The sequence below is a fragment of the Candoia aspera genome, chromosome 2, assembly GCF_035149785.1.
Source record: "Candoia aspera isolate rCanAsp1 chromosome 2, rCanAsp1.hap2, whole genome shotgun sequence".
In the NCBI taxonomy this organism is placed as follows: domain Eukaryota; kingdom Metazoa; phylum Chordata; class Lepidosauria; order Squamata; family Boidae; genus Candoia; species Candoia aspera.
Genome location: NC_086154.1, coordinates 193,699,642 through 193,713,051, shown reverse-complemented (window position 1 = coordinate 193,713,051; position 13,410 = coordinate 193,699,642). Strand labels below are relative to the sequence as shown.

The 13,410-nt window shown below is 39.4% G+C and overlaps 1 protein-coding gene across 1 annotated transcript in view; it reads right to left on the bottom strand.

Annotated features, from left to right (window-relative positions):
- Positions 1-13,410, bottom strand: part of LOC134491372 (histone-arginine methyltransferase CARM1-like) — a 78,217-nt gene that overhangs the window by 46,658 nt on the left and 18,149 nt on the right. Inside the window, exon 2 of the mRNA XM_063295088.1 lies at positions 9,201-9,326. Coding sequence (XP_063151158.1) covers positions 9,201-9,326 — 126 coding nt within the window. The remainder of the gene's footprint in view (positions 1-9,200; positions 9,327-13,410) is intronic.

The window sequence follows — 13,410 nt, the reverse complement described above, 5'->3', positions numbered from 1 at the left end:
CACACAATACAATCATTAAAATGTGTAAAAATATTCAAAGTATTATTACCTCATTTTTCTTATTGTAAAAGAGAGAGCCAAATGCCATAACTTATATCAAAACAAAATTTGATGACATGGTCAAATTATGACAGGAAATATGACACATTGTGTTGAATATCTAAAATATGTATTTTAATAGGTAGTCCTCGACTTACGATCGTTTAATAATGGTTTAAAGTTACAATGGCCTCTGAAAAAGTGCCCTATGACCTGTACTCACACTTAAGACTGTTGTACCACCCCCGTGGTCACGTGACTGCAATTTAGGTGCTTGGCAACCAGCCTGAATTTATGACCAGTTCCAGTGTCCTGCAGTCACGTGATTGTGATTTGCCTGGTTTTTGCCAGTTTCCAGAAAAAAACATCCACTGCATTGGGGAAGCTGGATTTGCTTAACAACCACAGTATTTCACTTAACGACTGTGAAAGGAGAGTAAAAGTAAAGGAGGGGAGAGGTACTTTCAGACTTGGAAGATTGTTACTGTAATCTTACAATAAAGTTAGTGTTAGTACTCAGGATTGGTGCTTCTTGGCTGGACTATCTGAAAGGGCTGACAAGTATGGAGATAGCCTTGAAGAAGGAATGCAACAACCATTATGAAAACCTGAGCTTAGTCCAGAAAGATGGGTGATGGGTGGGTGGGGAAAGTAAGGAAGAAATTAATGATTGCCCCACCTTGATTCTTTGATATAAGAGGAAGGGAGAAGGAAATGAAATTGTCAGGCTTTCAAAATTTTGTTATTATATCCTATAACAATAGAGTTCCAGTAGCTTCTGTTTCCTGACCTAGCCTATTTTGAAGCTGGCAGCATGACTGGCAATGTCCGCTTTTATTTGATTACCAAGGTTTATTGTTAAATCTGAACCCCAGAGTATTATTATTTTAACTATAAATATTGAAAGCAACATAGCTTTATAAACTGGGTTTCTTTCCACTAACAAATTAAGGGCAAATGCAGGTTTAGATGTCCAGGCTTGGATGTTACAACAAGCTGCATTCAATTTAAAACAAAAGGAAAAATTTCCACTTCTCATGGCAAAGGGTGAATGGTGGACAAGTTTAAGGAACACTGTGATTCTCTTTTCTAACACTTTATCATGGTTTAACCTAGGATGTCTCAAATATTATAGTAGTGACCCCCCCTAAAATGATAAATGAATGTGTGTGCCCTCCCCATCAATAAATTATTTCCTTGGGGTTATGGTTCAGTAAAAATTAAATTTGTTTTAATAATAAACATTTTAATCTATATATTATAGGTACTCAAACTTTACTACAACTCCCTCCTTCTACATTTGTTCAAGGCTGGTTTAGACCCTTTTATCTGTATTGCTACTTGTAACAATTCAGATAAAGAGGACAGCATGAGCTTGTTAATTTAACATCTGCTAATGGGAGGAGCAACAATAGTTGCAACGAGAAACAATGTTTCCCATAAAAATATTTTTAGCAAAGATCAACTGTCTGAAATTCCAAGTTATAGACAAGATATGTCATCAGACATCATTAGGTATTGTCTGCTAGACAATATCTCTAGCAGAAGGCCAACTGTCTGAACGTGTGACCAAGTCACCATACAGAGTGCCATCAAACCATCTCCAGGTGTTATACTCGCTATATCTAAAGAAAAGTGGCAAAAGTCCACAGATAGTTTGAACCTCAGTGTAGACCCAAAGATCTAGGGGCTTGCTGGCTCCAGTGTGTCTGTCTGCTGCAATTTCTGGAGCTCCTTGGCAAGCTGGGAAGACATGGATTGGTATATTTTTGTTCTTCACATCAACCTGGTTTGACCTACAGGTAGTCCTCATTTAGCGACCACAATTGGGATTGGCAACTTGCTTGTGAAGTGGTCACTAAGTGAAACAGCAACTGTGCTTATGATCTTACTTTAGCTTTCCTTTGCTTTGCAAACCTGCAAAGGTCATAAATGCGAGGATTAGTTGTAAAGTAACTTTTTCATCACTGTCATAACTGCAAATGGTTGCTAAATGAGGCAGTCACTAAATAAGGACTACCTGTATTCTCTCTGAATTTTAAGAACTTATTGGCTCCCTGCTGGCCATCAGGTGGCAACATAGGGGAGGAGATGAGCCAATGCATTTTCTTCCTCTGGGAAGGTAGGTGTTGGCAGCAGGAAGTATCATGAAACTCATAAGTTTATTTATTTATTTATTTATCAAATTTTATCACTGCCCATCTCCCCCCCAAAGGAGGGACTCTGGGTGGTTTACAATAAAAGCAGAGTTAAAATTCAAGACAATTATAAATATAATAAATACAATAAGAATAAAAATGAGATAGAATCTAGATGGCTGAGCGTTCTCTATCAGTCCGTGAATATAACAGGCCCTTCTAAAATCATTCTAGGGCGCTAGCCATCCCCAGGAGTGGCTATTCCCCTTCCCGTTCCAGGCCTGATGACAAAACCAGGTTTTTAGTTTTTTATGGAAGATCAGGAGTGAGGGGGCCTGTCCAGGGGAAGAATGGGGGCTTCTCCAGGGGAAGAATGTTCCAAAGGACAGGAGCTACTGCAGAGAAGGCATGCTTCCAAGACCCCGCCAGATGGAATTCTTTTATGGATGAGGTCTGTAACATGCCCTCTCTCTATGACCGGGTGGGACGGGTTGATGTGATGGGGATGAGATGGTTCCTCAGGTAACCTGGACCCTTGCCATGTGGGGTTTTAAAGGTAATAACCAACACCTTGAATTGGACCCAGAAGCAAACTGGAACCCAGTGCAGCTCACACAACAAAGGTGTTACATGTGCAAACCTTGGAGCACCCAAGATTGCCTGTGCGGCTGCATTCTGGACCAGTTGTAGCTTCTGGATATTCTTCAAGGGTAGCCTCATGTAGAGCACATTACAGTAGTCTATTTGGGAGATGATCAGGGCATGAGTGACCGTTCAAAGGGCCTCTCAGTCCAGGAAAGGGCATAATTGGCGCACAACATGAAGTTGAGCAAAGGCCCTCCTGGCCACGACTGCCACCTGCTCTTCGTGCAGGAGCTGTGAGTCCAAGAGGAACCCCAGGTTATGCATCAGGTCTGTATGGGGCAGTGCAACCCCATCCAGAACTAAAGATGACAATTTCCCAGATCCTGAAGTGCCATTAATCTACAGCCACTCTGCTTTCCAGGGTTCAGTCAAAGCCTGTTGTTCCCCATCCAGGCTCCCACAGCCCCCAGGCACCTGGAGAGGGTGGTCATGGCATCACTTACTTCACCCGGGATGGAGATATATAATTGAGTATCATCAGCATATTGATGATAGCTCATCCCATGGTGATAGATGATCTCACCCAGAGGTTTCATGTAGATGTTAAAAAGGAGCGGAGAGAGTACTGAGCCCTATGGCACCCCACAAAGAAGTGGCCGCGGGCTGGATCTCTCACTCCCTATTAACACTGATTGGGACCAGCCCTGGAGGAAGGAGGTGAACCAGCATAGAACCACACCGCCCACCGCCAACTCCCTGAGCCAACCCAAAAGGATACCATGGTCAATGGTATCAAAAGCCACTGAGAGGTCAAGAAGAGCAAGGATGGATGCACTGCATCCATCCTGCTCCCACCAGAGGTCATCCACAAGTGCAACCAATGCAGTCTCTGTCCCATATCCTGGCCTGAAACCTGACTGAAAGGGGTCTAGATAATCCGTTTCATCCAGGATCCTCTGGAGCTGCAGTGCCATCATTTTCTCAATCACCTTCCCCAAAAAGGGGAGGTGGGAGACTGGATGAAAATTGTCCAGTACACTAGGGTCCAGTGATGGTTTCTTGAGCAGGGGGTGCACCAGAGCTGCCTTAAAGGCTGCCGGAAACCCCCTCTCTCAAGGATGCATTTACCATTGTCTGGACCCAACCACACGTCCCTTCCCGGGCTGCCTTTACCAGCCAGGAGGGGCATGGATCTAATTGGCAAGTGGTGGCATTTACAATCCAGAGGATCCTGTCCACTTCCTCGGGCCAACAGGGTCAAACTGTTCCCAGATAACTGGGTAAGTACATTCCCCAGGCATCTCCACAGACCCTGTCTCACGCTCGGAGTCCAACTTGGAACAGGTCTGAGCGATTTTATCCTGCAGTTGCCCAGAAAACTCCTCAGCACGGCCCTGTAGATGGATTTCTGGATCCCCTCTCCCCAAAAGGGATTGGGTAACCTTAAACAGGGCCGCCGGGCCACATTCCATGGCTGCAATAAGAGTGGAGAAATACTGGCATTTCACCGCTCTTACCACCACAAGGTAGGCCCTAATAGCAGCTCTAGCTTGTGTTTGGTCAGATTCAGTCTTCCTCCAGCAGTGCTCTAGGCGTCTCTTAATCCTCTTCAGAACCCTCGACTCCTCCGTAAACCACGGGAAGTGTCAGGTTCGATGGGACAAGAGAGGCCTCACTGGCATGATCTTGTCCAAGGCCCCGGCCGCCTCCCTATTCCTGGCTGCAGCCAGGGCCTCTCCTGGACTGTGCAGCAGATCTTTGGGTATAACCCCCAGCTCCCTCTGAAACCCTGCCAGGTCTATCAGGTGCCGGGGGTGGACCAATTGAATGGGTCCTGCCTCCCTGCGGAGGGGGGTGGCATAACAGAATCTCAAGATCTGACCATGACAAAGCGGAAAGATGTAACTCTCCTTTCAGTTCACATTGCCACTGCTCTGACAAGAAAACTAAGTCCGGTGTGAGGCCACTGTCTCGAGTTGGGTCCCAAATAATCTGAAACAGGCCCATGGCCACCATGGTGACCATGAACTCCTGAGCCGCTTCCAAGGCCCGCCCCAGGGAAGGCAGATTGAAGTCCCCCAGAACCATAAGCCTGGGGAACTCCACCACCAATCCCAAGATGGCCTCCAGCAGCTCAGGGAGGGAGGTTGCTACACAGCAGGGAGGCTGGTACAGTAGCAACACCCCCAACTGTTATCAGGAATCCAACTTGAAAAACAGGGTCTCACATCCAGCCACTTGTGGAGCAGAGCCCCTGAAGGCCACTAGAGATTCCCAGATGACAACAGCCACCCCTCCCCCCTTGCCCTGAAGTCTCAGCTGATACCACACTTGAAACCTGGCCAGGCACATCTCTGAAAGAGGCACGCCTCCTTCCAGGCCCAGCCAGGTTTCGGTAATACACACCAGGTCTTCCCCCTCCTCCGTGATCAAATCACATATGGGGGTAGCCTTGCTGTTAACTGACCTGGCGTTACAAAGCAACAGCCGGAGATCAGGGCACCCATAAGTCTGCTGTCCAGGGCCTAGGTTTGAGCACAGATGGCCAGAACATGCCACCGGCAGTAAACACCAGGGGCATCTTCCTCGAAGATGGCCCGCCCTCTGGCTTCCGTCATAATGTCCCTGGCCCGTCACCACCCCAATAACCTGCCCCATCCTACAACCCCCAGAGTCCCTGAGTCCATTAGCCCCCAATTCTGGACCCCCAAAATCCCTGGTTAAAAATAGGGATCCCTATTTTAAGTTTCATCAAGTCAGTTCTAAGGGCATGATCAAGAAGGGAGATATGCTTCCCGCCACCTACCAATGTGTGCCCCCTTTCCAGCCATTCACTCTAGTCAGTCTCTATAACTTAATCCTAAATTGGGGGGAATTACTGAAAGCAACTGAAACTGCACTTACTGCTTCTCAGTGTCTCTAAATATGGTGCAACAGGAAAGACTGATCTTCCCTTCTCTTTTTGCCAGGACTAGTTCAAAATCTTTCTTCAGAAGACTGAGATAAGTAGCATCCAAATATAACAACTGGCTACCAAAGCCAGCTAAAATTATGCTTCCATCTGCGCATTTATATTTATTTCCAAAAAATTTCTGAAGCCAGTATTAACACAGAAATTTGTTTACTTGTTGAGCATTTAGGCATAGGTGAAAAGTACACAATCAGTAGTAGGTAGGCTGCACATTTATTGCTTAAATTCTACATGGATGGCTATACTTTGCAAAAGACTTTTATATATTAGACACACTAAATATCTATTTTATGGCCAGCTTGATGCTATTCAGATGTTGCACACATGTTCCACAGGAAGCAGAAAATACTACATATGATTTACTGCTCTCTAAATGGTGGAAACCGGATGGTGGAATGTAACAATCCTCTGCATGAATTCAGGACAGATTAACAGTTGTCAAAATAAAGAGAAAAGAAACAGGAGATGGAAAATTTAAATCACAGTAAGTCCGAAGCCACACATAACGATGCAATTCTCAAATAAATCACCGAATATATTCCATTATAAACGATTAGAGGACTGTAAACTTTTTTTGGTAAATGACTTAAGTTAGGCCTTAATATCACCATATTTTGAGTAGCCCTAAGTATAAATAACAAATGATTAAATGTAACAGGAGATGGTAAGATACAAAACTCTGTGTAACAAGAGAAAGGTATCTACTGATTTAAGTAAAAGTTACATGTCTTTATTCCAGATTTTATTTTTTCCAAAGATCCTTTTAGTTTCATAAAAAAGTTTAGAAATTTCATCTGAAAAGCATTTTTGAAATTGTTATATATTTTATTGTGTAAGGCAAAAGAGCAGGAAACATGTATAAAACTAATTTGGCTAGTTGGAATTTTTAAGAAAAACTAGACAACCCTGTGACCTGTTGGGTCATCCTTTGAGAGAAAGGTAGTGCAGTCTGATGTGACGAGAATGAACATTAAATTTTAGGCTGACCATACTTTTCTACCCCAATGCTGGACGGTCCCATGATCATCTAAGAAGAGTATATATCATAAATAGAAAAATAATTGTAGTGGTAAACAAACTTCAATAATAAGTCAATATTTACTTACCTAAACAGATAAACAGAATGACCATGGGCAGGCAAAAAAGCAGTGGGAGCGGGAGTGACTTCTGACTTCCTGCCAGCTTCCCCATTGACTTTGCTTGTGGGAAACTGGCAGGGAACATCAGAAATCACGATCACGTGACCGCGGGGTTGCTGCAACGGTCACAACTTTGCCAGTAAAACTGGTGTGAACATCATGGAAATTTCAATTCCACAGGAGTAATGGGTCCCAGTTTTTTTATGCATTCTTTAAGTTAGCAGATTTTAGGTAACTTGATTCAAAAATCGTTGCGATATAGTACACCGTTTGGGCTAACTTGAGGGTACAAACAGACAAACACAGAGTTTTAGTAGTATATAGATAAACAATTTTATGCTTTTATGCATGTGTGTGTGTATATATGTGTGTGTGTACATACATGTGTGTGTATCTAAATGTGTCTGTATGTCTCTGTGTGTTTATATTAGGAGACCAATACAAAGATAGCAGAACTTCCATCACACTATTTAAGAAGTTACCATCATTATCAAGAACTTAGGAAGAACTGCTAGTTTCTAGAGTTGCAAGCCTGTTTTATTGTCTTTTTCAATAAAACAGAATGGAGCAACACTACTCATAATTCCAGTAGCTCATGATTTTTTTAAAAGAAAGGTATATAAATTACAAAAATTGTGATGTGTGTCTCACTGATATAAACCAGAGGTGCAAAATGTTTTGAGGTAAAAATGCTTCAAGGTCATTTTAATCTCATCAAAAATGTTCCAATGGTAGAATGGCCTGTTATGACCTTGCAAGAAAGGCAAACCATTCAAATCTCCATTTCACAGGTTAGACCACTTTCAGTAATGTCAGAAAGACACTGGAACATCTTTAGTGAAGTCAAAAAAGCAAGATGTATCAGAGCCTCATACTTCTGATAAGACTACTGTTTCACAGTAGATTTGACCTCAAAATATTTTGAATACCTTTAATATTAACATAATCTGAGAATGTATTTTCTCCTATTCCACCTTCTTGTTATTCCAAGCTTTGGAGATAATATAAAAATATATACCCCTGGCAATTTTAATGTCCAGAGGTATGATTTAACAATCATTTGTATGCATTATATGCTGTGCTTCTGACAAATACTGGCTAATGACAGTCATGAAATAGACATAAAAGCTAGACATGAAAAAGTAAATGAGAATGTTTAAAGGGTTCAAATTCATGCATACTTCTTTGATCTCAGTGAAACTTACTTCTGAATAAGAATAGCTTTATGCTACAAGTATAAGGCATTAGGGCAGAGAAGAAAGTGAAGTAGCTGTGCATGAGCACAAAAGTAGATAAAACGAAGTTTAGCTTCTGAAGCAACTGCATGAGCCTTGCAAATGATGTAGCTACTTTAAATCTGCTTTTAAAATTTTAAAAAATGATTTCTTCTATTGCTCTTCCACAAAGCACCTCCCTCTCAAATTCTTTGCACAGCCTTATATGACATTATAAATTTACAAGGCACATGTAATAGAATAGTTTTCTGCTGTTTTGAAATTGAAAGCACCTATGGGAAAGCTGGAAAAACAGGAGGGAAAGGGAGAATGAACTTAACCCTTTTTTAAATGGTCCATAACTTCACCCAAGTCATCCTAAAACTAGTTTTCCATCAGAGCACATTGATGGTTGCCTGTATTATCTCTCTCCCCACATAGACAATATATTGAAAATAAGTTTAGGAAGGGCATTTTGATCAGAAAAAGAGCCTAACTGGGAAAGGTTTAAACCATCTATTTTTGTGGCCACTTTTTAAGTAACAGCAACAACAACAACCAAGACAGAGCTACTGTATATGCAATGCAGGGCAACATTTAGTTCTCACTGAGATAATCCCATACTATAATTTTAGTGAGTTATTTGTATATTTAAAACATTTCTGGATCCTCTTTAAAGATATAACCTCCCCAACCATTTCTATGATTAAAAAAACTAATTAAAATAACAAAAATCAATCTACAAACATCGGCAATAAGACATATATAGCCAAGGAATACTAAAATTAAACAAACTCAAGAGTAGGCCAATCAGAACAGGCAAGTCTTCAACTTGCTTTTTAAAAGCTTGGAACAACAGGTTCTCATGGACCTCAAATAGTGACTCATTTCAAAAGTATGGGACCACTGTTGCAAATCATCTCGTGCCTGCCAATTTTACAGCCCTCATTCAAATGAATGAGTAGCTAATTGATCCAACAGATAATCTTTGAGTATGAAGGCTATAGCTTTGAGTATGAAGAATCTTTGAGTATGAAGGCTATAGCTGACTTCAATAAATATAGGACTAAAGGAAACAAAAATCTTCAGATATATATAATACCCAGCCACTTACCAGAATGTGACGTGAATTGTAGTAAGGCGCTGTTGTAACCAAGTGTTATCAAAATGGATTCTTTTCCTACACGGCAATATTCCGTATCTTTATTAACCAAGCATTTAAATACACATACCCCATCAACTGCAGGGAGAATAAAATATAACAAAAACACATGAATATTCATGTTTATTTACTATATATAATGTTCATTACTGGAAGATTTTTAAACTTTGGTTGATAATACATAACTATGACTTACCCAAAATTCATTGAGACAGAATAAGCCCCCCAAAACCTATTTTTATATAGCACAGAAGAGACACATCAGAAAAAAAGAAGTGTAAATTGATTGTCTTTCCCCCTTATTTAAGGTTCATTTCATTATGCAGTTTAGTAATGCCAACATTCTTCATTTATTCTACTCCGCAAGGTAGTTTCTGAGTATGACAGTCTACTGCATGTACCTTCTTGTTGAAGGGATATGAGCAGCAGTATATAGGCTTGTAAAGTACTTCCTATATATTAAAGATCCTAACTTGCATAGGACTGTGTAACTATGCTTGGGCCAAAACTGGGTTTGGATCATGCATATTGGCCAAATGTGAACAGCTGACTGGTATTGTTCTTAATTTTATCAGCAAATGCTGTACAACTAAGGCTGCTAACCTAATCTACTTCCTTCTCTTGCTATAATGCAGTATGTGAAAGCCTTGATTGACCATAACCATGATGGCCAAGAGAGGTAAATGTCTATTGGCCCATCTGATGACAACTCTGACATATGGAAAATTGAAGGAGTAGAAGGAGTGTAAATGATAAAAAGTATGAATTAATAAATGAAATGAAAGAAAAATAAATGCACCGTGTGCTTGTGAAGCTAACAGAAATGGGAAGGATGTAATAGATCTCAGTTAAGATGGTCTTGTGGATTTGATAAATATATGTATGAAAATAATGGTATCAGTTGAATTATGAATGACCAAAAATATATGTCAGAAAATACAAATTTATGTCATCCGAAGAGAATTAAAGGTCTTCTTGTTTCAAATACATAGTTCAAGCAAAAGTCTATTCATGCATACAAATGGAAATGGATGACTGATTTGATCGTTATGTTGAATGATAGAATAATTGAACAATAAGAGTGTGATGAGAGGTTCTGAATATAAGACAATTTTTTGGTAGAGTCAAAAGCTAATCTTGGGAAAAATGAACATGAAAGAAATGGACATGTGTGAAAGAAACAAGACTGAAAGTATAATGGCTACAGGAAGATAAAGTCATATAAATATAAATCTAGAAAACAGATTAATCTCCCAATGGAATATACAGGACATGTAGGTAGGGGGAAGAATGAGAAAGTCATGGTTCAGTGGAGTTGAAATCTTCTACTATAGTGGTAACATTTAAAAAAAAAAAAGGCAATGTAGATATGGTTTGTGAAGATGTGAATATGATTGAGGGAGTGAAGTTGGGATTGCTATCTGTGCTTGGGAAAAACTAGAGGAACAATCACACTTGGGAAAAACTAGAAGAGGAACAATCACATTGAGGCAGTACCTCAACCCAACTTCTGTAAGAACTTTGGAAGAAGGCAAAGGTTGTATGTCACAAAGACTTTGGACTTTTGTTTGAACTAACTATTAAGTATTAAAGGACTGAGTATTAAAGACATATTTACATGGCAACATCACCTTGCAAGTCCTAGAAGGGTGGAGAGCAATAGTCTGTTGTTGGGGAAGGTGTGTGCTGTAATAAACATTGTGTACAGATTTGCTACACTGTGGTGTGTCCAGTCCTTGGAAAGCAAAAAACCCTCACATAGGAAAAGGTTTAAAGAATGGTGTGGGTATGAATTATAGTTACATTTCCTTTCCTTTCTCTTACCTCCTACATTTAATTTGTTTTGCTCACTTCTTAAACTTCGCCTATTGCATAATGTTGCTTACCACAAAAGGATATGTGATGGGTGGATGTGTGTGTGTGTGTGTGTACACACATACGCATTTATTGAATCCACAGATAGTTTGGTATAAAGGAACTTCAATGCAATCAAACATGTGTAATATATGACATAATTGCACTGAGGTGTGTGTGCTAGAAAAATAACTGAAGATATGTGAATGAGATGCCACTTTTTTCCATTCTTGGGCTAGTGTGGGTCACACGTTGGTTGCAAAAGCAGGCAGTTTGTATCACATTTCACACTGCACTTGCCATAATTAAAGAAAAACAAACATCAAGCTTTTTTGTAAAAATGAACTACTACAATGATATGCCACAAGCCAAATATTTTTATCAAAGGTTAACTTTTTACAATATAACTTATCTCAACATATGAGGCAAACAGCCCTGACATACTGTGTTTCATTACTTTTGGCAGTGGAACTTTATTCCTGCATTCTATAAAAAATCAACTTAATCAAGGTAATAATTTTTTCCCATTAAGTATAAATATTTAGTATAAAGCTCCTTTATTTCTAAATGAAATCAGTGTAATTTCTTCCCTTTGTAATTCTTTGTTGTGTAATTTAGTCTTTTTTTGGCAAATTATGAAAAATGCTTAAACTAAAAAATGATCACATAAATGCTTTTCCTTTCAGACTTGGTATTTTCCAATAAGAGAACTATCATTTCTTGTCCTTTAATTCCTTTGATTCATCATTACTTAGTCAACATGTTGCTATCACTTCTCAGGAAAAAAAAAAAAAGCATTTCAAAAATCATCTAATTAAGCAATCAAGGTGCTGCAATGGTAATTTACAATATAATCTTATGATGTCTATTCATAAGTAAACCTCACTGAATCTACAGGAAAACTGATGTGGAAAGCCTTTTCTTTCCTAATCCTGCACAAAATCTTAACCCTCTAAGCTAACCCTCTATTATGCTTGCCACTATGATGGAGTTTCTTGTATTTCTTGCTGGTGTTTTTGTATCTGTGTGCTTGATACTTAAATGATGTAATGTGCCTATGGACTTTGTATATTTTTTAAATAGATTTTTGAAGACATATCTTCAAAAGATAAGGCAAAGAAGGATATCAATTACTTAATAAAGAGAGAGAGAGAGAGAGAGAGAGAGAGAGAGAGACTTCAACAACAGATGAAGCTGACACAGGAGCAGAGGGGAGGGGCCATGCCCACATCATCCTGAAATGGCCAAGAAGCATCTTTTTGATCCCATCCACTATTGATTATCTGACTTTGCCTTTTAAGTAATAGGTGGCAAAGTGTAATGATTTTGCATATCTTGCAGCTGTTGTTGGATGTTGTGGCTTAAGAGGGGAGATTGCTACCTTAGCAATAGTACAGCTAAGTACAATTTAAGTGTGTTTCTCTCATGTGCTGGGGAAGAGACAAGGGCAACATCATGGAGACGCTGAAGAAAAAATACATTGCCAGGGTACATTTGTCATCTTGTAGGATGTAAGTGGGAAAAGACTCATGTACCACATAATTGGCTCAAGAATGGATATAATAGAAAATGGGGGAAAGGAGTAATAAATTATACAGAGAACTTCTACCTATTAGCTCTTGCTGCAAGAAATATCACAATTCTGATAAAATCAGGATATACTTTTTATTTTAAAATTAAGCCTTTATCAGAGAAAAAAATATTATCAAAAAGAAACAAAGGAACTTTGGGACAAAAATACATCCTTGCCTTATATGAACATAATCCATCTGACATGTGTTTTAAGGCAGGGACATTACCATATCCCTTGACAGCAAACTTTGTCACTTTTTCATGTTCTTCTAGATCTTAAAGCACACTACTTCCTAAAACTCTCTTTAGACTTTCTACCACTATTTGGCAGATATTTTTTTTAACCATGGCTGCAAGCAGTGAATACTAAAATTGCTGCTGTCTACTAATGCATAAGCAACTATTTACATATACTGTAAATACCTTGGAGATTTCCTAAAATGGATATTGTTATAAAATTGTTATAAAAGTATACACCGGCAGCTATAGAATACAAAAACTGAAAGACATAAAGTTAATTTCCTCAAATATTTTCCAACAATTCAAACTGACTGCTTTTTTACCAGCATAAAGTACAAAAATGCACATGTGATCAAGCTCTAAATGCAAGCATCTTGAAGAACAAGTTATGCATAACTTTCCTTTCACAGCTCAGTGGTATTTGAAATTAAAACTCTGTACTTTTGTTGGAAATCTGCCAACCCAGTCAGATGCTTTACTTGAAAAATTATTTATA